Below are 26,138 nucleotides of genomic sequence, written 5' to 3' on the forward strand. Positions count from 1 at the left end.
GACGCATGACGTCAGGACACGAAGTTAACCCTTTGAGGCAGGGCGCGCTCTGAGAGGAACGCCCTCTTAAAGGTAAAGGTGCACGTATTTGTCACTGTACAGTGTACACTGTACAGCGAAATGTGTCCTCCGCATTTAACCCATTTGGTAGTGAACACACACACACACACACACACACACACACACACACACACACACGTGTTAGGGGCAGTGAGTACACACACACCCAGAGCGGTTAGGGGCAGTGAGTACACACACACCCAGAGCGGTGGGCAGCCAACTCCAGCGCCCGGGGAGCAGAGAGGGTAAAGGGCCTTGCTCAAGGGCCCAACAGTGGCAGCTTGCCGAGCCCGGGAATCGAACCCACAACCCTGTTATCGATATCCCGGCGCTCTAACCGCTGAGCCACCACTGCCCCACTGCCCCTCTTCTCCTTTCTCTCAGTGTTTACAGACAGGATCCCTTCATTTTACTCTCCCAGGAATTTACAGTGACTGTGTAATACCTGTAGCTCTTCTGAACAGCTAGTTTTACATGGTGGGCGAAGGGATTCTCACAACAGCTTACCAGAGAACTTGCTGCAGCTCACGAGCAAGCTGGTGATGCAGGTTAGGTTTCGTACACATATGATTCTGGAGGTTATACAGAAAATACACAAAATACAATATATTGTATTACTCAAAATGAGTGAATTAGATCTATTGTGTTTTTTTTGTTTTTTTTTTTTGGACAGAAAGTATGTTACCTCCTTGCACACTTTCCCTGGAAATCAAACGTGCATGGTCTCTTTCTGATGGTAGATGCTGCACTTTGCCTTCAGCTGTGGCAAGAACTGTAACTGTCCTGTGATGGCAGTTTCACTTGTATCTACAGCTTTCCTCCTCAAGGCCTCAGAGAGCTCTTTGGAGCTGGCCATGATGATCCCAGCTCAATTCTATCAACTATCAAGAGCAAACCAAGCTAAATGGCCATGGTTTAAATAAGACAGGCTCCACCAAAATCCTCTCTAACCGTGTTCTGATCATCTGCAGCTAATGTGGTTCACCTGATTCTACTTATAGTCATTTTAAGTAGTAAATATTTCCTGACAAAATATAGCAGTTCTATTAAGTCATGAGCTGTGTCTGAAACTGTGCCCTATTCACTACACAGTGTACTACTTTGAGGATGTGAGGATTTTGTAGTGGTGTCTGAAAACTGGTCAACCCACTCAACACCTCTCACCGACGTCAGATTGTTAGTCACCGCTGTCACATCGCACAGCAGTGAGCACACACACATAGCGATGTGTCTGAAATCGTTCACTACCTTATTGAATTTCGTTCCCTACAACAGTGCTCTATACAGTGATCTGGATTTTCTCATGTAGGGGATCGTGAATAGCGCACAGTTTCAGACAGCTCTGGAGAATTCACTGTGTGTTCGTGAGTGTGTGTGTGTGTGTGTGTGAGGGAGAGAGCGACTAGGTGGGAAAATACAGAAGCAAACAAAGTTCTAACCCAGCACATTTATTTGCTATCATTTGTTTCCTATTTCACGATCGAAGCCACATTTTCACCACCAGTTTAATAATAAAAAAAGGATTTGTAGTAAGTTTGTCTAAATACATTGTAGGGATTGGAAGTATCCGTGTTTCAGTATTGATCCTCTGATCCCTCACGCTCCCCCTTAAGTTTCAACTGTGGCCTTGGAACAGCAAACAAATTCTGCCAAGAAGACACGGAGGATCTTTGAGTAGTCGAGGATGTGAGTAGATTAATTATCCATTAACACTACACTTCAGTAGAGCAGTGGTGGCTCAGTGGTTAAAGCACTGGTTTATTGATCACAGTGCTGTGTGTTCAATATCCAGGTCCACTAAGCTTCCACTGCTGGGCCCTGAGCAAGGCTCTTGTATGTGAAGAGAGGAATTTTGTTATACTGTAAAAGTACAGTGACCATTACAAGGCCTTTAACCTAAAAGCGAGCTGTGAAACCTGATAGCAGTAGTAAAGGTCGTACATTAATACATGTAAAGTCTGCTTGGGCATGGAAAATGGGTGACTTCTTTGTGAAAATGATGTATAGCACAGTCACACCGTCTTTGTGTGCGTGTACGAGAAGCAGGGGAAGAGGGCCGAAGGAAAAGTAGTTCCTCAACAGTGTAGATGGGGGAACCAAATACGCGTAGCTTTGACTACTGACATTGTTTAGCTAGAATGCCATCCAGCTCTTAGTAACTGTTCTGGAGATATTGCGAGGCTATTTCTGGCTTTCGGGCGGGGGGGGGGGAGGATAAAGGACCCTGTGGCTAAAGTATGATGGATGCACACAGTAATCACAGTGATTTCACAGAAAGCATACAATGACATGGCATGTAGAATACCAGCTAACATATTTAAACTTGGGGATATGTTGTTGCTAATTTTACACAGTTAATCTTTTTACAGCTTTTTTTTTTTTTAGTCTGGCCAGACGACCCATACATGGCAACTGAAGGACGCAAGTCTAAAGCTGCTTACAAGCACATGAAGGTGCTGTGCTGAGTGCAGCATTAAGAAGGGTCCGCCTCACACAGAGTCCAATATAGGGCTGTGGGGCTGTGTATACACCAATGCAAGAGCTGATTTGTCTTTGGCGAAATAGATACTCTGTGAAGAACCTGTTAAATATTTAAAGTAGTCAATGTAAAGAAAGGTGCTTTACCAAGAATAGGTTCTTCACAAGCACAGCCCGTTTACAAATGTGGTTCTTTAAGGTAGCAGAAGTAGCTCTTCTATGGCATCGCTCAAAGGACCCTTTGTAGGATCTTTAATTTCTCTGAAAGGAAACCTAAAAATGGACTTCTCTCATTGTTTCTCCTTGAAGACCGAACAACGAAATACATTATATAGTCGCCATCTCTTAATGCACTGCGATTCCTAGGAAAGACCACCTCAGAGATGACCTGTCCCTGAGCCAGTAAATAATTTGACCCCAAATCAATGCACTGTAATCTATTCATGTCAATAAATCTGACATTTCGAGTAGGAGGGGAGAGCAGAGCACAGCCTACACTCTTATAAATGAAGATGCCACAAAGGATTCTTTGAGAAATGCCATAGAAGAACCATTTCTAGGTCCTTAAAGAACCATGTTAGAGAGATACAGTGCCCTCCATAATGTTTTGGACAGAGATGCATTTTTCTTTGATATATCCCTCTGCTGCACAGTTAACATTTCAAATCAAACCTGACGTGATTAAACTACACATTCCAGGCTTTAATGGTATTTGCATATATTTCCATTATATCATTTTTTTTTTATTATTTTTTTTTTACACAGTCCACTTAATTGCAGGGCACTATGATGTTTAGGACATTCATATCAGTATATATTTTGTTAATATATACTGAGATTTTTATTTTATGTCCTAGTCTATACAAACTAGCTGAGGGTATTTTCTGAGTACACAGTGAAGCATTTTTGTAAGTCGGCCTGGATAAGAGCGTCTGCTCAATGCCTTAAAGGTAATGTAATGTAAATTAACCTGGATCAGAGTGATGGCAAGAGCAAAGTGTGGAGGACAAAACTGCCCACAAGCCAAAGCACACCACCTCATCTGTGAAACTTGAGGTGGTGGGGAGTCATGGCATGGACATGTGAGGCTGCCACAGGTCATTGATGATGTAACCGCTGAAGGCGGCAGCAGCACAAGTTATTAAATCAATAGGAACATCTTATTCAAACCTATTGGGCGAGGATTCATCCTCCAGCAAGAGATTGATCCCAAACACACTTGTACAGTAACATTGGTGGTTTGCAAAGTAAAAAAAAGTTTTGTATGCTGAGGATAAAACTTTAGAGGAACAAGGCTCTGAATCTACCTGGCACGGAAGATGCAATCACCAGAGAATTTGCTGAGCCTGTGGTGCTGTCTATGAATCGCAGACCTCTATGGCATACAAGAGATATGCAACAAAGTACTAAACAAGACCTGTAATGTTCCTATCTTTGTTATGTCCCAAACATGATGGTGCTCTGAAAGAGGAAAATACCCTTAAGTTAAAGTCTGGAATATGTACCTTAATTACATCTGATTGGTTTGATTAAAATTTTCCTTTTATCAAGGAAAAAACGTGTCTTTGTAACAAACATTACGGCAGGCACTGTATATGTGTGCAGATCCTCAAACAACCCTTAAATGACGTTTTTGATGATTAAATAAGGAGCATATGGACTTCTCCCACTGTTTCTCCATGTTGTGTTACTCTGAGAATGAACCCTGCCATGTGGAGGCTGCACCAGACACGCTCCAAAATGACACTGTTATAACCTTCTTTTGAACAAGTTTTCTCCCACTTGGCAAAGATGTTAAATGTTGTTTCCATAATTATAGCTATCACAATTTTCATAATCCGTTTGTTGGCTGAGGTTGCTTTTGAAAGGGCTTCATATTTTACTGTTTTTATTATCTAAAAAAAAAAACTTACACCCTTTAAACCTTTTAACTGAAATTTAAACACTCAATAACATTTTCTGAGGGAACCTGTACTTGCCACTCTCTACATTTTCATTTAGACCCTTAAAATACTCACTGCAAATCTCAAAAGCCAGGAAATCAAGTTTTTAGTGTAATGGATCCAACCACAATTATGTTTTTGTATTTGTATTGTTTAAGAAAGTTATGCACATAAATTAATGTATTGCACCATTACCACTAAAGTCACTGACTGAACACACATTATCTAACATTTACATTCTACTTTTAAATATTTTTTGTTTTGTTTTTTTGGCTCCATACATGCTCTTTAACTCAAGTAAGACAGTATATCCACACTGTCATTTACTGTACTAAAACAGTATATTTTTGTACCTTTAAATACCATATTTTGTATCATGTGTGATGTGCTGTTCTTAATGTTTGTACTGTTTAGGAAAGACTGCAGGAGAATACATCATCTCATTCCTGTGGGTCCTCACACACATTGAAATGTTTTCCCTGTTCAAACGCACCTGAAATCAACTCACCAAAGCAACATCAGTCATCAAGAACTTCACCCACAACACTGTAACAAATAGGCTTCAAAAGACCAAACCGTCCTGTGAGTTAAAGATATTCATCCTTCAACAAAATGCAATTAATGTTTTCTGGCCTGCATCCCGGGATAATATCTCCATCTGGTGGTCACATAACTCTTGTCCTTAACCCCCGTACCTTAGACACTGCAAGAGTACATCTTTCAGGCAACTGAAACTAACCATTTAGCAAGTCTTTCTCAGACTATGCTTTATTACGATGGTCTTTGAAAGCACTTCTTCCTTGCTGGTGCACATACATTTGGGCATCTGGAGTGCCAACCAACCCACAAACTGGGCCATAAAACAACCCAGTCAGTTGTCAGTGGGCTGCCTAGGAGGGACAACAGAGGGACAACAGCATTCAACAGCACATTCAGATTTGGCTCGGCTTCCTACATCAAAACACACTTAGAAGTCATCACCGGATCCATAGCTGGCCAGCATCAAGATAGGAGCGATGAGGGGCAAGAGCATCATCTACTTACCCAGAGAGAGCATGGCCAAATGCTCTCATGGGCTCTGGCTGCTAAAGGCAAAGAATTGTATTTTTTATCATTAAAAAAAAAAAATTCTATTATCATCCACCCAGTTCAAACCCTTTAAAACCTTGCCAGTAGCATCAGTCTTTGATTGGTTATAAACTCTTAAGTAAACTTAAACAGGTAATTTATTTAACAAACAAATATGACTTCTAAATTTTACAGCAAAAATGTGCCGAGGTACTCTCCCTCCCCCAAGTTAGTTAAAAATGTTATATAAATGTTTATATGGGACACTTGGCAGACTCTTCAAACTGAGGTCTGCAGATATGTTAAATTTGACTGTACATAAAAAATATATAATATATATAAATATATATAATATATATATATATACACACACACACACACTCTCCAGTATTTCATAACAGTAAACCATTTAACATTTTCCATTACTTTTGGACACTTAGGTATTTATTACAGCAAACAAAAATGTCTTTGTGCTACTTTCATGAGGAAAAAGAAAAAAAGACCACACAGTTTTGCACTGTTCTCACCCTGCTTGAGAAAACATTATGGAGATTTAAAAAAACAAAACACAAGCTAAAATTCTGCTGTATTTTATTTTGTTGCGAAAAGGAGGAAATTTCACATGCACTGATTAAAATAAAAGCATTGTTTGTGTATGAAAAGAAGATAAATTATATATAAAATACTCTGATTACATACAGTATAATACCAGTAATATAATTTAAGCATATACAGAGTCATTTAGATATTTCCATACTTGAGTATACCTTTAGGTCTGATGTACAAAGCGCTATAAAGATATGATCTTTCAAATACTGTAGCAGCCAAATTGTAAGGGCACACCTTCAGAGAGGGCAAAGGAATGTAATAAATACTTCATTTCCATAGAGTAAAAAAACAAAAAAAAAAGAAAAGAAAAGACACAAAGAACATTTCAAAACCTGGAGCAACACGAGAAATCACACAGTACCTTCATAGCGTCTGAAGTAACAAGACATTTCGCTTGGAGTTGGAGTTTCAACGTACGCACCTCTGTCCATCCCTGCACGGGACCTTTTTCACTGCTATTTGAAAGAGGGCAAGTTTGGCACTTTTATGCTGATGTCTCCAATGTTGATGTTCTTGGGCATTTCTGGAAGGTTCATGTTCTTTACCGCTGATACAGCACGTGCAGGAGCCCCTGCAATGCCAGCCTGCGCACACAAACACACGCATACACTTAATAACACGACTCAAACAACGTCTTTACAGATGTTATTCACAGAACAACAGGCAACAGAGACACTCGGTTCATCACACTGCACGGATACGGTCGACATCACACAAAATGCGAAGCAGATTACAGATGTGTGCAACGTTGGCATTCTTGTTCAGAGCTCAAAATGCACATGCATCAGTCAGGTCATTTCGAAGATAACTTGCTGAGAATAAGGCAACTATGGAAATTAAATGGGATTATCAAAAGGATTTGAGTCTTCCTAAAAATGAAAATTCATTTTTTCTAAATCAATTGACCAAAGCTTTGGGGACAGGTATGCGAGGGCAGACGTTGGGCAAAGCAGAGAAATGGAAATTAATGAGGAGGAAATGAAGAGCTGAGCGTTAAGACACACACAAAAAAAAACAACCAACCAAAAAAAAAAAAATGTATAAATAAAATAAAAATGTACATTTGGCTTATGGTTGAATAAGCAAGCTGGTGCCTAGCAAATCTCCAAGACTATTTAAAAAACATCTTAACATAAGTGAGAAGACAGCTCAAAACAATCCTGATTTGGAGCTGGTGAAATTCAACCCATTCCAGAAATTAAGGAATTGAACAACAGATTTCTGTACAAATGGTATGTAGCTACTAGGGATGTAACTACTTCAATGCAACACTGTAGAGAGGGGGGGGGGGCCCACACATTTGAAACTGTACAAACTGAATTCTACAAAGTCCCACTGTTGACATTCAACATAAATACTTAGCAAGGCGCAAGACATAGATCCTAAATTGTGGCCAGGACTTAGCAAGGGGGGGAATGAGATCCTAAATCATGGCCAAAACGTATGTTTTATTTATGTGAGATGTCACCAGCAGGGCTCTGTAGAATTCATTTGTTTGTAAGCAAAAGCACCTCTAGACACTTCTGGGCAGATGGACGGCAGACTCGAGCAGCATATCACTTTTAAAAGAAACTTTCAGGGGGTTTTCAATTTAAAACTTTTTCCCTTCTAAAAATATTTAAAGAACAGTGTCCTCAAAACACCTTAAGAGGTTCCTCCACAGTTTTAAATTGAAGAACCTCAAATAGTAGAGCATGTGAAAAAACGCTTTGTTCTTTTTCTCCATTTTGCAGGTTGTTATCTGTTCAGTACAGCACTTCTGCCTACCATTCAATTCTTGCACAGTACTGTCTCTCTTTCTCATCCTGCACGCTCACGCGGCATAACTGTCAACTACAAAAAGGACATACAGTGGCAAAAAGGGAAAGGAGTACCATGCAAAAGACTGCACACCCCAAAAGGTTTGAGCGCACAGACATCTTTTACCAAATACCTTAAAATAGGTTTTTAGGGCTATGATTTGTTCATCATCTATAGACTAACCATGCAGGGTGCTCAGACGCTTGCTTAGGGCTCCCCCTTTTCCACTTTTTGTTAATTTGACACTGTAAAAGATGTCAATAAAAATGTCTTCTTGCCTAAAATAAAGAAAATGTGAATGAATTTTACTTTATGAACGTTTAGAAATCAGATCATCTTTTACTTGCTTGTATGCCACTGTACATCTATAAAACCTTTATTGGTATTGTTAATTATACTGTACAGAGGTGCCACAACTTTTGCAATATGTAGTGCGGCAACTAGCTATCTGATATAAAGGTAACTATGCACATCAAACAGATAAAAAGCTTGTTATAACCTGAACTGTTTTTTGTTTTGGTTGTGAGTGTATTAATCAAAAGCCATGGATTTTGCATTGTTGCGGAGCCTCTGCTCTCGGGTCTAAGGGGCCAGTTATTTGCAACTACGCGGTCTCAGAGGATTGCCACTTTCCACAAGGACATTCTCAATCTTTTATTTATACATGAAACGTTTATTTTTCTGAGCACATCATTAGAGCTCTGTAAAATGAAGACATTTGAAATCATAAAAATACTGAAAACAAAAACCATCAATATTCAATCTTAAAAGTGTGGATCATTACACCCCTAGTGGCTACATGTTCTCCCCATGCCTCAGAATAAATCTGTATAATCCAAAATTTAGTCAATTACATAATGTACTTGGCCAGGTGTTCAATAACATTCACAAGCTAAGCTGTTACAGTAGGCGTTCGCTTGCAGCACACTAATCCCTTTAAGTTCAATGCAACTATACTACAACAGACCACAGATTTCAAGATGGTAAACAACTATTGTGAAAAAACGCCAAGAAATGCTGATGAATGCTGATGAATCATTCCCATATGAGGCAGGCCTACGTACGAACCTGTTCAAATACTGCCAGATTACCTTCCTAATCCCCATAGTGGGGTCGAGCAGTAGCACTTTTAAAAACGGGATTTTTTAGGCCACAAAATGGCAGACAAGAGACACAAGCAGAGCAGAGAAGGTACGCTCCTGCAGCGCACGGTCAGACAGACCATGTGTGGCTGCTCCGGTGCTCATCAGTGACTTACCGTTTTTCAACCCATCAAAGGGGCAGCATATGCTGTACTTTAAGCTTAGAACAACTTAAAGGCTCAACAACTTTCCACGCTATGTGCGTTCATGCATCGGCGAGTCAGCTGAAAGGGTCTGGAATGTTAGAAGATTAGTGAAATGTCTCGACGATGTAATTTTAGTATGCAAAGCTTGCAAGAACACATTCTGGCCAAAATCGGCTGTGGTTTCGATGAAAAACAAGAAATACTAATCCTGAATATTTGCAAGTTCTTAAGTTCTGAGACTGGGTTACTTTCATTGTTCCCAATTCTCTAAATAAATAAATAAATAAATAAAATAATAATAAACAAATACATTAAAAAAACATCCAAAACATGAGTACAAAGACAAAACTAAACCTTAAGTAAAATGGAACTACGACTACAGACGTACAGACACAACAATGACTGGTAAGGACTGACAGACAAGCCTCTCTGCTGTATATCAAATCTTATTTTAGGCTTATGCGCAGAAGCTTATGGATGGCATAACTGCAGCTGGGACTGGCAATATTCTTAACATTGAAACATGTGATAATGAGCATCTTATATAGGTGTTTTAATGAGTGAGTGAGTCAGTCAGTCATTACCAATCATCAGGCTACTACAAATTGGTAGCTTCACAAGCACTGCCAGTGAACAATCTGCGAAGGAGTTCGAGTAACGGAAAAAGAGGTGTCGTACTCACCAACTACGAGGGATCAATTAGGAATTGTAGGCTTTTTTGGGTCTAAAACTATTCTAGACTACGCTATGGTAGTATCTAATTACACATGGGTCAGAGGTCTCAGTAATAAGGAGTTAGGGAGTTCCACATAAAAGTGAAGACAAGCCTGCCGCATTATACCATGTTATCCTAAGAACAAACACTTTTAAAATGATGGAGTTACTATGAGTTACTGAAAAAAAAAAAATACAGTTTGAGCACCATTTCACAATTTTTCTAGCATACAGTGACTTCTATCCTACATACTACAATTTACTAATTACAATTTTTCTGCTACTGAATTAAGGAAAAAAACAAAAACAACAGCCTGACTCTCATCCAAACTGTTTCATGAATGAATTTATTCACTAGCTTCAAATATAAACCACAACACCTACATTACTGTAATTCAGTATTACATATATTAATTATATGCATAAACTGCCTATAATGATGGACTTTGAATGGAACAAATGTAGTTGTCTCTTAATACAGAATCAAAAGTACATGGGCATAATCTTCAGTCACTGTAGTAAAATGGAGCCCAAAGTCTACAGAAATGCACTATTTCCTTTTGTTAAAAATCTAATGTTTGTCCTTAGGATGAAGACTTGTGTAAAATTTCTCGGTTCGGAATTCAGAGCAGTACCTGGGTCTACCTGTCCTGCCTGGGGGACTGAAAGATAAACGTCTGCAAAAAGAAAGTGGAAAGAACTAGAGAAAGTCAGGAAAGAGGAATGAGGAATGGTAGTTAAAGCAGATCAGAAATCACAGTTTGTAGCACTGAAGGAGTGATAGAACCCATCTTAGACCGCAGACAATACGAACAGTCAAGCTGCTCAAAACCTGTGAACTTCAGAGAGTCACAGAGTTTGTTAATTTTGTTAATGTTAGTCATCCAAAACATTTTGCCGTTACTCTGTTGCATATCGTTCCTTTACAACGTTGGCGTAGGGTATACATCTTCGTCTTGGAAAAATAACGAAGATGTTTTCCCATTACACCAAAAATTTGCAAACGGTTGCTTAAAATTGGAAAAAAAGTTTTTAAGATAAAAAAAATAAATTAAAAATGACGTGGTAGCGGTCTAGGGTAGGTAGTCAAAAGAGAGAAAGGGCAAGTAGATCTGATGCTTATGGCAGTCAAAGATGCTAAGAATGATTCAGTTGTCCAGTTGCTTTTATAAAGCCACACCACAGGTTAACATGCCATCTTTAAAATAGAACAAAATTATTGGTTTATTTGTTGTTAGTTTTAAAGCTAAATTAAGCCACTGAATAAGCAGGTCTTGTTGCCTTCTGTTTGAAACCACTTAGAAAAACAAGAAACAGACCATATTTGTTTCTACAATCTGCATAACATATAGCTAGTTATACATAAATTAAACACAACAATAAAATGTCATCAGCATAGCAAGTGTTAACACTTTCTACCATATCTAAACACCAACCAAATAAAAAAATAAAACAATAAATCAGAAAAAAACTAAATGTGCTAGTATGATAAAATAAATCTGAAAATCATTAACTGTGTGATGATAAAAAATCTGTAAAAAAAAAAAAAGCATTAACACTATAACACATCATAAACACTAGCAGATTAGTGTGCTAATATGATTTTTAAACATCTATTTTAAAATTATTTTGAAAGTGTTCGTATGATAAAAACATTAAAACAAGCTGCGAATATGATATATATATATATATATATATATATATATATATATATATAGTTTTTTTTTTTTTTATGTGCTATGTTGATAAATGTTTATTTAAAAAAAATAAGTGTGCTAGTATGATATAAATTTATTTAAAAAAAACTGTGCTAATGATCAAATCTGTAAAAATCATAAATAAAAGTGTATGAAAACAGAAAATTCTGTATTAGGGCCAACAAGACCTGTTAAAAACACACTTGCTAAATAAAGTTATGCAACTTTATTAAAAAAAAAAGCAACTTCCTGCCTGTCTTCAATGGTTAATATAGTATCCAGTAAAAAATAAAGCAAGCTGAATCATTCTAGCAACCGCTAAACGTCTTTGACTTTAACCATCAAATCTTGTCATTTTCATTCATAACACCCCCCCTCAACCCACAGCTTTTCTAACCCTTCTCCCTGTGGAGAGCTTAAATCAAATGAAATGTTGTTGTGGTGGTGCAGTTCTGTTCAGTCTGGTTGAAACTGTCTGATTGTCAATGTTTGTGTAGTGCCACAATCCTACTCCCTGCATGGACACTGTGAATGAGCTGTAACTGCATCTTAGTTGAGAAGAGCTTTCAGTGTGCAGCATAGCAATAGCAGTGGGCCGTAGAGCCACAGACACTGAGAGCAAAAGGCATCACAAGAGGGCATTCTTACACATGCAGTCCACACACAGACATGCCTGCACATACCTAAAGCAGAGCTGCACAGCAACAACAGTCTTACCTCAGACTTCTCCATTTTGTTTTGGGCGTCTACTTGTGTAATGATCTCGTTCATGTTGGTCTCTAGGACCATACCGCCCATCACCATCTCAGCCAGAATATTGTGGACCTGGAAAACATTGATACAGAGCAAAATAATCTAACATGCAGACCAATTTTAGAACACAGTGAATTTTTCAAATATTTAAAGATCTATAGTGTGCTAATATATATGAATTTTATTAATTTGTACAAATACTATATTTCTCTTCAATGCTAATACAGATACATTTAGTCTAATGACTACTTAATAAAATGTTTATGTAACCGCATGAGCAGATACAGTGTATACATACAAATATTGGATACAGGCATTAATATCAGTGCATTTCAAACAAACAAGCACAACAAAAGTTTCTAAAAGAAAGACTTTTGATGATCGTAGTGATTTACGGTTATGGTCGAAAGTTTGCATACACTCATTATAGACATGAAGGTCATGGCAATGTAGAGCTTTTAACGAATTCTCTGAACTGTTCTTTTTCTGGGGCAGAATGACAGTACAACACACATCTTCAACAGTGCACACTCTTCTACATGCAGAAACTAAAATATACATACCCATACAGGTTATTAATTTAGCACATTTTTGGAACTTTCAGCATTACTATCTTGCCATGGTCTCCTAACTTCGTGTTCGTGATCAGGACTGACTACAGCTGGTAATGTCTTTCTGCCCACATAAAAAGGATTTGTTGGACAAAGTACAATGGGAGAGTTCAAGGAGCTCAGTGTAGATCTGAGAAGGCCAATCATAGATTGCCTCAGGAATGTCTCTCTCAGCTATTTCTAAACAACTGCAGGTTCCAATATCAAGAAATTGTTTGTACAAGTTATTAGGAGGTGTAGTCACTTTTGTCTGGAAGAAGAGCCAAACCGTCACCCAGAGGATATTTGGTTTGGTATGGTCAGCAACAACCCAAGAACCACCAACACCAGCATCACTGTCTACAGTCAAACAAGTTTTACAATGACATTAACTGAGAAAACTGTCTAAGAAAGATGCCCCTGCTCCAAAATCAATTCCTTCAAGCTTGACTAAATTTTCAGCTGACCACATGGAAAATAAAAAAAACTTCTGGGAGACCATTTTATAGTCGGATTAGACAATGATCAAGTTGTTTGGCCACAATGACCAGAGGAATGTGTGGAGGAGTAAAGTTGGGGCATTTAACCCAAAGAACACTGTACCAACTGTTGAGCATAGTGGCGGTAGCATCATGCTCAGGGGTTGTTGTCCTGCTAATGAAACCAGTACATAGCACAAAGTGGATAGAATAAGAAAGGAAGAGGACCATCTCAGAATTCTCCAGCACAACAACAGGACAATGAGTCCATATGCATAAATCATTGGTGCTTGGGGAATAAACAAAACAGGCTAACTTTAAACTTTTGGAATAGCCTTCCCAAAGCTATGACCTCAACCCTAAGTCAGGCCGGTGGAAGAAAACTAATTTAAGCCAATTCTGCCAAGAAGAGTCGTCAAATATCCAATCAGAATTGTACCAGAAGCTTGTCGATGGCTACCAAAATAATCTAGTGCAACTTGTCAAGGGGCGTTTAAACAAATATTAGGTGAGCTGTATACATATTTTAGACCCAGTGTGTATAATCTTTAACCATGGGCCCTATTTTAGCGATCTTTAGGCGAGCTGTCAACCGTGAACTGGCTTGAAACACACAAAAGGCATGTACTAAGTATCTTTTAAATTAATCATGGTTTACTTGCCATTCCCTTTAAGAGCCAGGTGCGGTCTGACTTTGGCAGATTGCTATTTCAATAATGCAAACAGGGGGTGTACATGCGCTGGGCACGCAACTGTGCAGACAATTCACTGCCAGGATAGCGATGAACGTCTGACTTTAAATGTCTGCCTAGGCTGTTTTCAGTCAGTGTCGCACCGGTGTTGTCCATTGCCAGGCTAGCAATACGGCCATTGGCGTAGTTATATTTGCAAGCACTGTTTCTATTTAAACGATGCGTAAGGACTGGAAATAGACTGTTGGCGGGGTGTAAGATAGCAGTGAGCATTGTGTTGCGCCTTGCAGGCCTTCAAAATAAATAAATAAATAAATAAATAAAAGCCCAATATTGCCATGACCCTCATAAGGAGTTCTTTTAAGCCCTACCCTGGTGCAGAATGTACTCTGTAAATTGCACTGCTGTGGTAACTGATCCTGGTGCTACCACATCAGCCTGGAGTAGTAGTTCAACAGCAGTTTGACACAGCCTCCATAGACCACACAAACTGAACTCAAGCACTGTGCAAGATTACAATCACAGATTGAGAATCCAGGTTTCCTGTTTTCATTTCAGCAGTTACAACTGCGAAAGGAAACCTCAGCAGCAAATCAATTCATTTTTCAAGCCACTATGAGACCAATCGATGTAAGACAATTTAAAAACAATCAATCTTCATATTTCAGTGAACTGAAAAAAATGTTATCCGTTGTTTTTAAAATTGTATTACAACATATGTTTTCTAACCTGCAAGTGACCCATGAAATAACTCCCTATGGCCAATATATGAGGCAATATCAAATGCATCAACAGAACTGACTTACCTTGTCTACATGGAAAATTAAGTCAAGCTCACAGACATTCTCAAAACATTTGTCCAACGTTTCCACAAACACCTGCAGAGAGACAGACAGAAACGTATTGTCAAATACTCTTAAATTATCAAACAGCATCAATAAAACAATACAAAGCAGTAGAGAATGTCATTTGCGGACATTTTTGGCATCTTTCTTTGAGAAAAAAAAAACAAGTACCTGAATTAAATCTAGAATGCCGAGTTCACTTTCTGAGGAGTCTACACAGAAGACAAAGTACAATGTGGCGTAGTGTCTGTAGATCAGCTTGTTGTCTGATCCACCTATCAACCTGGGTGCACACAAAGAACAGCAGATGAACAATGGGCGCTGTTTATTGAGCTGAATTCTGTACGTGATCATTAAGAAGATGTTTATTAGAAAGCAGTCCTCCTTACATTCCGCCCTCAAGGAAATTGCAGACGTTTTCATCCCGCTTTGATACCAGATGAAACGTTTCCCTAATGATCTGCTGCTCTGTGTCTTCAGTCTGGGGGGAAAAGATGAAAATAATGTAACATCTCAACAGCAGCCACATGTCACTATGACACTTCTGATTGGTTCGTTGTTTAAAGGGAACCCATTGAAAATAACGAATCAAATCTTTAAACCACTGTACTGTCGTTAAAAGACCAACTAAGGGCATTCCAGCAATTTGCTCCATGAAAATTGAGATGCTCAAATGCAGTCACTGTAGGATGCAATTATCATCAAAATATGTTTGAAAATAATTCCTACTCAAACTGCATTTTTAATACCAACACCAATATGGCTGTCCACAACGCTCGATATGAAACAATACTATTGAACACCCAAAATTGTGTGAAAAATATTATTGACATTCATTTATTTTATTCAATGTATTTTTAATCAGAACAAAACTCTGCAAATGCAAGCAAATTGGTGTCAATTTGGTGCTAGAGTATTTAAAGAATTAGAAGTCAGCATGTGAATGTCAAACTGCAGTAGTAAAAAAGTAATACTAAAAAAACTAAAAGTACTTTAACTGTAATCAGGTAAATCAGCAGCAGTCAGTAATTAGGAGTGGTGTGATCACCACCTCCCCCCCCTTCATGGTTCGATTAATCACCAAAGTTTAAATAAAACGTATAACAGTTTTACTGCCACTGTTACATCTTACAGGAATAATCCCTCTTAATCTGGACACAGAGATGCACTGAAGACATACAGACTGAGCAGCTGTCTGTCACGAGAACAGTGTATGCATACTATTACAGTTTGTAATAAGGCAAAGAAAGGCAATTGCACAAAGAAACTGCTACATTACAAACAGGCCATGTCAAAATAATAACATTAACTAATACAACCAATGCAGTAACACAATACTTCCACACTGAAAGTGTCGTTCAGTGCTTATATGCTGCTAAGAAGCCAGTTCAGCCAGGATCAACTGGCACACTTTAGAAGTATTGTACTTTTACAATGCTGACCATAAGGTCATGGTTTCAGACACCGGTTGTTTTGAAACCTGTGATGTGGATATTGTACCAAGAAATAGAGCTGCTTTTTTTCGGAAAGATATACTGCAATATTACAATATGCAGGAATTTACATCAGATTTCAGCAGAATTCAAAAATCCAACATATAATATGATATTAACACACTTAACTAGTATGGTCCCACCCGTGGAATCTGAACATTCAGTTATGCAGCAATCAGACAGTCCCGCAACATATAGCGCATCCAAAAAAATGCAGGAATTTTCCGTTCTACCTTAAATGTTGCCCTAGTCACAGAAAAGGAACTCAGGTAGCCAGAACTTACTTACAAAAGGGTTAATAATGTCCTTGGTTTACCCAAGATTGGAATACAAAAAATGATCATGTGTAAATACCATTTTACATTTACAGCATTCACTGTAATTCACAGCATTTAGAAGACGCTCTTATCCAGAGCGACTTAAATAAGTGCTTCACCGTTTACAAGCTTAGCTAGTTTGTATCGGCTAGGATCCAAAAGATACCTCTTAGGCTTAAGCTTAGATACTAGTAAACACAAAGGTCAGTATGAAGACCACAATACGGCACAAGTACTTTTGGGAGAGGTGGGTCTTCAGTCTGCCGTTCAGACACCCAGGGGGAAGTTCCACCACTTAAGTTTCAGGACAGAAAAAAAAAAAGTCTGGATGGTTGTTTTCTGCAGTTCTTAAGGGATGGAGCTTCAAGCCAAGCCGTAGGGTCAGGGCCTCTTGGTGCAGATCGGCTTTTAACCACTGCCATCAAGTACGGAGGGGCTGGTCCATTCTTGGCTTTGTAGGCCACCAAAAAAAAAAAAAAAAAAAAAAAAAAAAAAAAAAAAAAAAGTTGTAGCATGTTTGATATAATTTTGACACTGCATCTGACAACACACTGTTCAGCCCTACTAAGATGATCGCTTAATGACTCCTGTTCAACTGGATGTAGTGCACAACACTTTTAATGAAAATCATTGTGTCATATGTGTGTGTCAAAATACTGCGATACACAGAACACAAGACATCCTTAGGGATCACCCTTTGCACCACTGTAGTGCATCAAAACAAGCTGTGAATTGTGTGAATCCTTTCAACTTAAAACGGCACACCGATGCAAACTGTTTAGTTCAGGTAGTCAGTTCCACTCTTCCTCCAGCTGTGACCAACACAAAGTGTCCTCTTTTTTGCTCATGGGGACGTTTACTAGTCCAAAAAAGTAGCAGGGACGTGCCAGTAAGCCGTCTTCAAACCATGTATTGAAAGGAAGTATTCTACATGTTCCTGTTATCGTTAGAAAGGTCTATATGCAGAATAAATGCGAGATAGGAATGTGGACAGTGCGAGAAATATCCACTGACGGCTTCTTTTATTATTGTCACAGTACACACATTTTTAAAGCAGCTGTTAATCACAGTTTCTAACATGAGACTTCTAACACCTCTGCAACTCAAAAAAGGTCTATAAAAAAAAAACAGGCAATCAGGGGGAGTTCACAAGTTGGTGCCTGGCATGTTGTCAAACTAACATACAGCTGAGAAACTTAAATATCATTCCAATGTCAGGTGATAAGGCTGGAATGCAGCAGCCCAAGATCTAATGTCCAATGTATTCAAGGAAAATCGCACCATCACATACATGCTTACGCTTTACAGCAGTGCTTCATTTAAAAGGTACATGTTTACTTTAAGAGTGTATTGCTTTGGTAATTACATTTAAAAGCTATATTCAACCTAAAGGTAACAGCTGGGGGTTAAAGGTACGTGATATGAATACTAGAAGAACAAAGGGAGTGGAAGTAAATAATAAATGAATGAATAAATGAATAAAGAAGCATGCAGAGCCAATCTCCATATTATCGTTATTGTTGCTTTCACAAGCCAAATGCATGCATTTAAAGCGAAACAAAAAGGCGATCCACACTTATTCTAAACCACATAGACAAATCTATGTGTTTTAGAATATGGTACGACTTAGCTTAAATAATTGAATTACCCATGCCATCAGGTCTATCCAAAGCCATTTTACTAGTTATTACACTTAATTCTTAACTTATTTATGCATAGATTTGATTGATTTTTGAAGCAAATTTTGGCATGTATAGAGCATCCCCCGCTGTAAACTAAAAGAAGCAGACGTCGAATATCTAGTGTTTTTGCTAATTGACTACATCTAGGATAAGTGATAACCACCCCCTCCATTGTTTAGGAGGAGGATCTAAAAGTAGAAGGAAATACAGCTAACATCACATCATACAGCCCGAGTCTGTGCTGTTTCAGACTACTTTCGTTACAGGGTTGGATCGGATTCACGCCTTTGTTTCCCTCAAATATCCCATCCAGAATTTTCTACTGATATCAGCCCAATGCAGATTCCCAGTAATAGTGAAATGCAATCACTGGCCTTGCTATTCGCATGATTGGGACTGGGCATCACCACTGATATCCAGGATCAATACGATTCCGATTCACAAGATCTTGAGCGGATATCAGATCATTCAAATGAAGATCAATTTGAATTTGAAATTCATTTCCTAAACTCACCTTTACGCATAAGCCATACATGTTCTTAATTAAAATGAGATATAGCCTTTACTGTTGAAAGCAGCATTGTGTAGAATTTCAACCTTAAAATAGAAGCTTAAAATATATTAGGATGCTCAACTGTGGGCAGGACAGTGCTCGCTCGAGAAATGTGTAATGCTGTGGGTCAAACCAGAGTCCTATTTGTGTTAAATACCTGAGATAGTACTTCACCTTATCGGTCTATGTGCTTCTTCACTCAGTGATGGTTCTGTATCTCTCAGCTTGTAAAATGCATGTGAAGTGTATGTGTAAGCAAGAAATGCCAATGCTCTCATAAAGCTGCTAAACTGACAAGTACAGCCTTGTTTTGTCAATATATATTTATTGTGGGAGACCTTCTGAAGTTAGACTGCAGATCATAAGAGGTCATATGGTCCTTTCAGCTTGCGCCTATATTTAGAATACTCTTTCCAATTGCTAAAACAAAGTGATCTGAAGTGAGAGACTGCGGAGAGAACCAGATGTCCACAGAAAGGTCAAGACACAGTGTTAATCTAATTATCTTCTACTGCAGGCTAGAGAAAATGTCCTGACTCATTTCAGCAGAAAACCCCATGCAAACTGGCTCAGTCTGCATGAAAGGGAGACATGAAGCTGATTACACGGCTCACATACGTCATCAGGTTGCTAAATCACAAGAGTTTAGCCGTGTGTATTAAGCAAGTCAATGCATTAATTGTTCCCTAGAATGGAAACCTGTAGTCATCTTGGTATAGTTGGTGAGAGTTTGGCACATTGATGTGACATACGGTGAACCTTAAACACTGTTCCTCCTCCAAAAGAAAGTCCAGCATAACCAAAACACAGCGGTGAAACAGGACAATTCCAAACCTACATGACCTATGAGAAGATACATAATAGTCTTGGCTCGTTTTATTTACACCCCCAACACTTACTTGCATCCATACAACCAGATAGCTAGACAGAAAAAGCTAATGCTAAGCTGACGAGTGAAGGGTGAAAGGGCAACTGGACTGAGAGGTGCTGCGGTTTTCCATGCAGGAAAGCCAGGGGGACTGCATCACACAGAAAGGCGGCTTAATGGCTTGTGGAAACGGCTAAAAGCTAATTGGAAAAGGGAGAAGAGACGACTGGGTACAATCTCCTCAGCTAGTTACCCACACACATCAAGCTGAGAGGACCAGAGAGGTCAAAAACACCTGGAAAGACTCATGAATAATTACAACAGTTCCGGCTAGGCTAGGCAGCTGTGGGTCATCAGTGATGTAGACCAGCCAATAAAACCAGTGCTCTTTCTTTGTTTTTCCCACAAGCTGAGCATAAAAGAATAAACTGCAGGTTTCCTTCTGAGGTGAAATAACAGCGTTGATAATAGGATGGATAAATGGACCAATAGAAATGCTCTGAATTACTTGGAATAAACTCTTATTTTATATTCATTTACATTTTCCCCCTCTCCTGTAAAGTCACTATTTTAGAGATACATGTACTGGTGCCCCCCCCCCCCCCCCCCCCCCCCCTTATACAAACTTCACATCTCACGAATTCATTGCCGCATTTGTCCAGCGCAGTCTCCCACTCATCCGGCAGACTGGTCTTTCAGTACACCACATATGGTCATCAGTCATTTCTCATTAGCACAGAATAAGATGCAGAAGAATTAGCAGGGCCTTTCTGTCAGGTATAATCAGCTCTCGTCATGTCTCCATAGCTGGCACTGTTTTCATTAGCGCTCTGACAGTACAAAGCTGTGGCCTATTAGGTTATATTATGCGTCATTACAAAACATGACTATTTAAAGGGGTTTCCAGCAATGGAGTCGGGGGGGTTAAAACATAAGCGAAGTCATGCCGGGTGTTCTGGTGTGAAGCACTTCGTTCTAGAGAGATTCATTAGTCTCAGTCTCAGGACTGTTCACAGTAGTGGTGATGGGAGCTAGACATCAGAAAAGGAGGTCACAAACACACTGCCTAATCCTGAGACATTGTTTTACCACAGTTTTCAGAATATTGTGGCCCGCTAACATGAAGGACTGGTCCGACAAAAAAAAATAAATAAATAAATAAATAATAAATAAATCATAAACCTATGAGCTTAACAACCGCCACTCATGTCTACCACTTCAAGACCCCGAAAATCAGCCAAAACCGGCCCTGATGAAAAAAGATGTGATTCTACTCACACTGCCTGTCACAGCACAAAGTCAGGAGATGAGTCTCATTAAAAAAAGAGCAATTACCAAGTCCAATGGCTTGTTCCTTTTATCGAAATCCAATCCAATTTTGTGTGTATAGCACTTTTTACAAGGCAGCTCTGCAGAAGTCCAGGTCCAGGTTCCTAATGATTGAGCTGAGAGTGACAATGGCGGGGGGAGAGGATTCTGAACTCCATCACTCCACAACACTATTCCACTTCTCTTGCAGTCCAATGCTGGGGGGCATTATATCTGAAGTCTGGACATGGTGACCTTATGCTTATATGCATCTCAAACTATTGCCAATGCTTTTCTTTGAAGATCATCCTGGTCCTGTGGGCACAACTGATTGCCAGTGTTCACTATAGGTACTGGACCCCTATTTAGCAGTCCCCTTATTAGGAACGCCAGCGCTTCTCTTCATTCAAGCAACTAGTTAAACAGCTAATTCCACGAAATCATGCAGATGCAGGACATGCAGAACACCTTTGGGTTGTTAAAGTTTACATCAACCATCAGACAGGGGAAAAACGTGGCATGATTGTTGGTGCAGGACGGAGTGGTTTGAGTATTTCCTAAACTTCTGATCTCCCAGGATTTTCAGTACAACAGGCTGAAAGGGCAGTTCTGTAGACGGAAACACTGTATTGATGAGTGAAGTCAACAGAGAGTGGTCAGACTTGTTGGATCTGACAGATAGGCTACAGTAACTCCACTGTATCCATTGGTGAGCAGAAAAGCATCTCAGAATGCACACTATGTCCAACCTTGAGGCGGATGAGCTACAACGGCAGAAGAGCTACAACGGCAGAAGACCAGGTTGGGTTCCACCTCCGTCAGCCAAGAACAGAAAACTGAGGGTGTAGTGAGCACAGGCTTGCCAAAAGCGGACAGCTGAAGACTGGAAAAACAACACAGCCTGATCTGATAATAAGGCTCACAAATGGTAGGGTCAGAATTTGAGGCCAACAGCACAAATCCATGGGTCTTGGTGGTGTGATATTGTGCTTCTTGAATGCCCCAGTCTATTTGTGTTTTGGTGCTGAACATGTGCATCCAATCATGGCCACATGTCTAATAACGGCTACGTCCAGCACGATAACGCACCCGCCACAAAGCAACCATCGCCTCCAACTGGTTTCACGAACGGGGTACACTGAGTTCAGTCAGAGACATTAGAAATGAAATGTGGACATGGCGTCTGTTTATGGATAAAGCTCCACCCTTCAGCCAAAAGGTTTACACTGTAAGCGAATGAGGGTCGACGTGCTAGTGAGGAAAAAAGACCCTCCCCCTCAATATGGAGATCTGCATAAGTGCAACAACTGCCTGGCACCATGGCAAAGATGGCCACCAAGTGAACAGACCTCGATGTGCTCTTCAGTGCTCTTCCCAGTCACCGAGCCAGAATCCAACTGAGCAGCTTTGAGATGTGGTAGAACGAGAAATTCGGAGCATGAATGTAGGCCTGACAAATCTGGAGGAATTACATGATGCAGTCTTATCAACACTAACCAGAATCTCAACACCTCAGCACTTTCAACATCCTGTTGAATTCATGACACAAAGAATTGAGGCCTATGTAAGGGCTAAAGGAGGCCCTACCCAGCATCAGTAAGGTGTGTGGTAACACTCAACACATGAGGAAGTTAAAAGTCTATTAGAAAACTGTCAATTTGATTCCATCCAACCATATTCACAATGAAATATAAACAAATCAAAGTAAGACAGGGTGCAAAACAGACATCGAAGGCCAAGGGGATGATTAGAGAGTGAAGCCCAAGACGGCCTTTGTGAGTTCATATGAAAATTAAGCAGGTGACACAGGCTTTAGTGCATTTAGGAAAGTGATCACTATGCTACCGAGTACACAGTACTTTCTGTCAAAGCAGTAAACATGCTGAAAGACACGGTCATACTAATGCAATACATCTCTCCTAAATGTGCTTCAACTGAGGAGGGCATGAATGGAGTCATCCGCTGCTGAACAGACAGGCCTGAAGAGGGCCAGTGAAGTGAGCACGAGTCGATCACAAGGCGAAGTCACGCTGTAAACCGATACTGTTTGCTATGTAATCCTATAGCCAGACTTGCAGAGATGCAGACAACGAGCTCAGAAACACAAGCCCACTCTTCTCCAACGTAAAACGATCATGCTTAATATTTCATTAACAAGACTTGCTGTGCAATCGCAGAAACCCTAGTAAATAAACTTTACTGCCGATCTAGCTGCAACTCTCACTGCTCAAACAGACGTGAAGACTCACAGAGGGGTGAATAATCAGGCTGGCTGGCAGCTACATGTTTGCAAAGCTAAAGTAAACATTCATGTTAAAGAAAGTTAGTAATGGTAGTGATTACATTCATCAAACACCGCGGGCTGGGCTCTCAGCTAGCTGATTGAGCAATCCCTTCATCATCAGTTTGTGGAAAAGATCCAGACGACAGATCCATCAATAAAACAACAGGCTGTAGCCACTAGAGTACGGATCATCCTCAAACACACCCTGAAACCTGGGACAGGTGAGGTTAGCTACTCTGGGACACGTCCGAAGGTAAACTGCTCGCACACAAGGCAGCTAGCTAGCTAACTAGATAACTGTCTCTGTCCTTTTAGTAAACCCGTTTATTATAAACAGACCGACTGAGCATCACATTAACAACATGACTAAACGGAGCCACTGTGCGAGCTGGCGCTAGCTATAGCTAACTACAGGGCTCAGGACCTGCACATGACTGACGTTCAACACACAGTAGTTAGCTAGCAGGCTAGGCTAGCTTCAGAGGAACTCATACTCACGTAGTGTTCGTAAAATTTCGAGAGCCTGGGTTTCCCATGGTTGTTGAATATTAGTATGGCTTTTATCATGGTATTGTTCTATCAGGCTGTAGCTATATTAAACTGACAACGTAAGGTACGGACGTCGTTCTGTCACCTGTGTGTTCCAGTGTACCTGAGAGTAAACTAGAGCCACTCAGTGGCAGTCTGTCTGAGAGCGCGGCGGAAGGATACGTAGGACTCGTCAGTGAAGTTAGCGACCGCAGTAAAACCCACCAGATTCTTCCGCAGGAAACTGAAGCGTTCAAAAATAAAAGACATGAAGTCTCAAAGAAATCATGACAAAGCTTTAATTAAGCTGAACATTTGAATATGACACATTACACAGGGCTAGATCCATTATATTTGTATATAGTCCTGAACTGATCAACTGCAGCTACTAAAGAAGGGTCTTTCCACAGTACCAACACAGCACCCATCTTTGCATTTTGACGGGGGTGAATGGTAGTTAAAATGTTAAGGGCTTTTTTTTTTTTGCAGTATCATTTAATAAATTAATTAATAAATACATCGATAACTATTAATGTAATTCAACTTCATTCAAATTTCACAGATTTACTTCATGTTCCATTTTTTTTTACTTTTATTCATTTATTGCCATCTTACACCGTGTATTTATTTATGCATTCATTCATTTATGAAAAAAAAACATATTTCATACCTGAGCATTGTAAATACTGGTCTGGTGAATCTTAGCGATGACTGGCACGCTTCCGTCAAACTATTTAGCTCTAGCTATTAGCGTTTTAAAAGTGTACTACAAATCACACAGAAGACATAGGGTCTTTTATTGTGAAGTGTGTCAAGCAATCACAATTTAGTGACCATAGCTGTGAGTTTCACACACTTCTCTAGGTCTTATGGTTATTTTCTTTTTCTTTAAAATCACGAATGACTTAATACTGAAGACAGCATCGAGATCGACATGACGAGAAGACAAGTTCAGAATCTGAAACATATCAACATATTCAGACTTTACTGGAAAAATACACATCACTGCCAAACTACAAAGTTTTTAATGCAGAAAACTGAAGCACAAACTTGTACACGATGATCAGAATGAATGAATGAATGAATGAATGAACAGAAAAGTAGTGAAATTGAACCTTTCAGACCTGTGATCTAACTCACTTTTTTGCATTCACCCTCCAATTTACCAATTTACCTTTAAAAGCTGAAGATTTCCAGCACACCTTTAAATTCACAGGTACGACTTCAGTATGACACGTTATGGCTTAAGTCTAATTTAATAAAAACCAGCAGGAGAAGCTCATGCTCTCAGAGCAGCAGGTGGGTCTGAACAGATTGACTGGTTGATCTTAAAGTTAATCTGAAATCCAAATTTGGCATTTTCAGTTCCTGACCCTTCTTTCTTCGTTTTTTTAACCAGCATGAGGGACGATGCACCTACGTTTCCCCCCCAGTTTTACACCTGTGTAAAGTGATGTGATTTGATTTGATCACTCTTCACCATAACATCCTGTTTTCTTTTCCAAAACCTTCCATCAAATCCTTCAGAGTGAAAAAATTCAGACTTTTTGCTTTGGTTTGTAACAACATTGGAAACCTGTTCTGGTACTATGACCTTTTTTAACCTCCTGAGACCCTTTGTTTGCTTGGTGTGCATTTTTAATTTCTCCTAGCTATTTGGGATTAATCGTCCCTAACAAGTATAAAAACTGAACTTCGTCTTTGTACAGGAAGTCGTTTTGCTAACAACAATGTCCTCAAGGGTCAAAGTTTTAAGAAATGAAGTATGAAGTATGGTGTAGAGGAGCAGAAATGTAATGTCCCCATATGAGGACACAAGGTCACAAAAGGTTAACGGTTCTGTCCGGACCCATTTACAACTGTCTGCACTACTGTGAAACACTCCCCTATCCCCTACACTTAACCAGGCAGGGAAGCTCTTAATCATCTGTTAGAATATTGCAAAAGCATGTTGCACCTGTAGCGCCTCCATTTGTATCTCTTATAACAGTGACTGTTGCTGTTCAGTAACTTTCTCTTATATTTCACCTAATTTCTGCATTGTTTCTCTGACCCCCACTTCACCCCCCCCCCCTTTTCCAATGTAATG

At 39.5% G+C, this 26,138-nt stretch overlaps 1 protein-coding gene across 2 annotated transcripts; it reads right to left on the reverse strand.

Moving 5' to 3' along the window:
* Positions 1–6,123: 6,123 nt before the first annotated feature.
* On the reverse strand, positions 6,124–24,238 carry ap3s1 (adaptor related protein complex 3 subunit sigma 1). 2 transcript variants are annotated; one of them, XM_072681895.1, is made up of 7 exons: positions 24,020–24,238; positions 15,406–15,497; positions 15,188–15,299; positions 14,978–15,049; positions 12,375–12,482; positions 10,596–10,637; positions 6,654–6,742 (listed from the first exon to the last, which is right to left on the reverse strand). In XM_072681895.1, the coding sequence occupies exons 1-6, from the start codon at positions 24,086–24,088 to the stop codon at positions 10,602–10,604; spliced, it is 489 nt and encodes a 162-aa protein (XP_072537996.1). In that variant the 5' UTR covers positions 24,089–24,238; the 3' UTR covers positions 6,654–6,742; positions 10,596–10,601. The 2 variants fall into 2 exon arrangements, with proteins under 2 accessions (XP_072537995.1, XP_072537996.1); XM_072681894.1 differs by lacking the exon at positions 10,596–10,637 and having other exon boundaries at positions 6,124–6,742.
* Between the last annotated feature and the right edge of the window lie 1,900 nt (positions 24,239–26,138).

This window comes from Salminus brasiliensis, chromosome 6, assembly GCF_030463535.1.
Source record: "Salminus brasiliensis chromosome 6, fSalBra1.hap2, whole genome shotgun sequence".
NCBI lineage: Eukaryota > Metazoa > Chordata > Actinopteri > Characiformes > Bryconidae > Salminus > Salminus brasiliensis.

What these genes read in the sequence shown, in the direction of transcription:
- ap3s1 (XM_072681894.1), bottom strand. Translation starts at nt 24,088, where the DNA reads ATGATAAAAGCCATACTAATATTCAACAACCATGGGAAACCCAGGCTC. An exon ending in AATTTCCTTGAGGGCGGAAT is followed by an intron (nt 15,300 to 15,405) that starts GTAAGGAGGACT and finishes GTGTGCACCCAG; the next exon opens with GTTGATAGGTGGATCAGACA. An exon ending in TAATTTTCCATGTAGACAAG is followed by an intron (nt 12,483 to 14,977) that starts GTAAGTCAGTTC and finishes AATGTTTTCCAG; the next exon opens with GTCCACAATATTCTGGCTGA.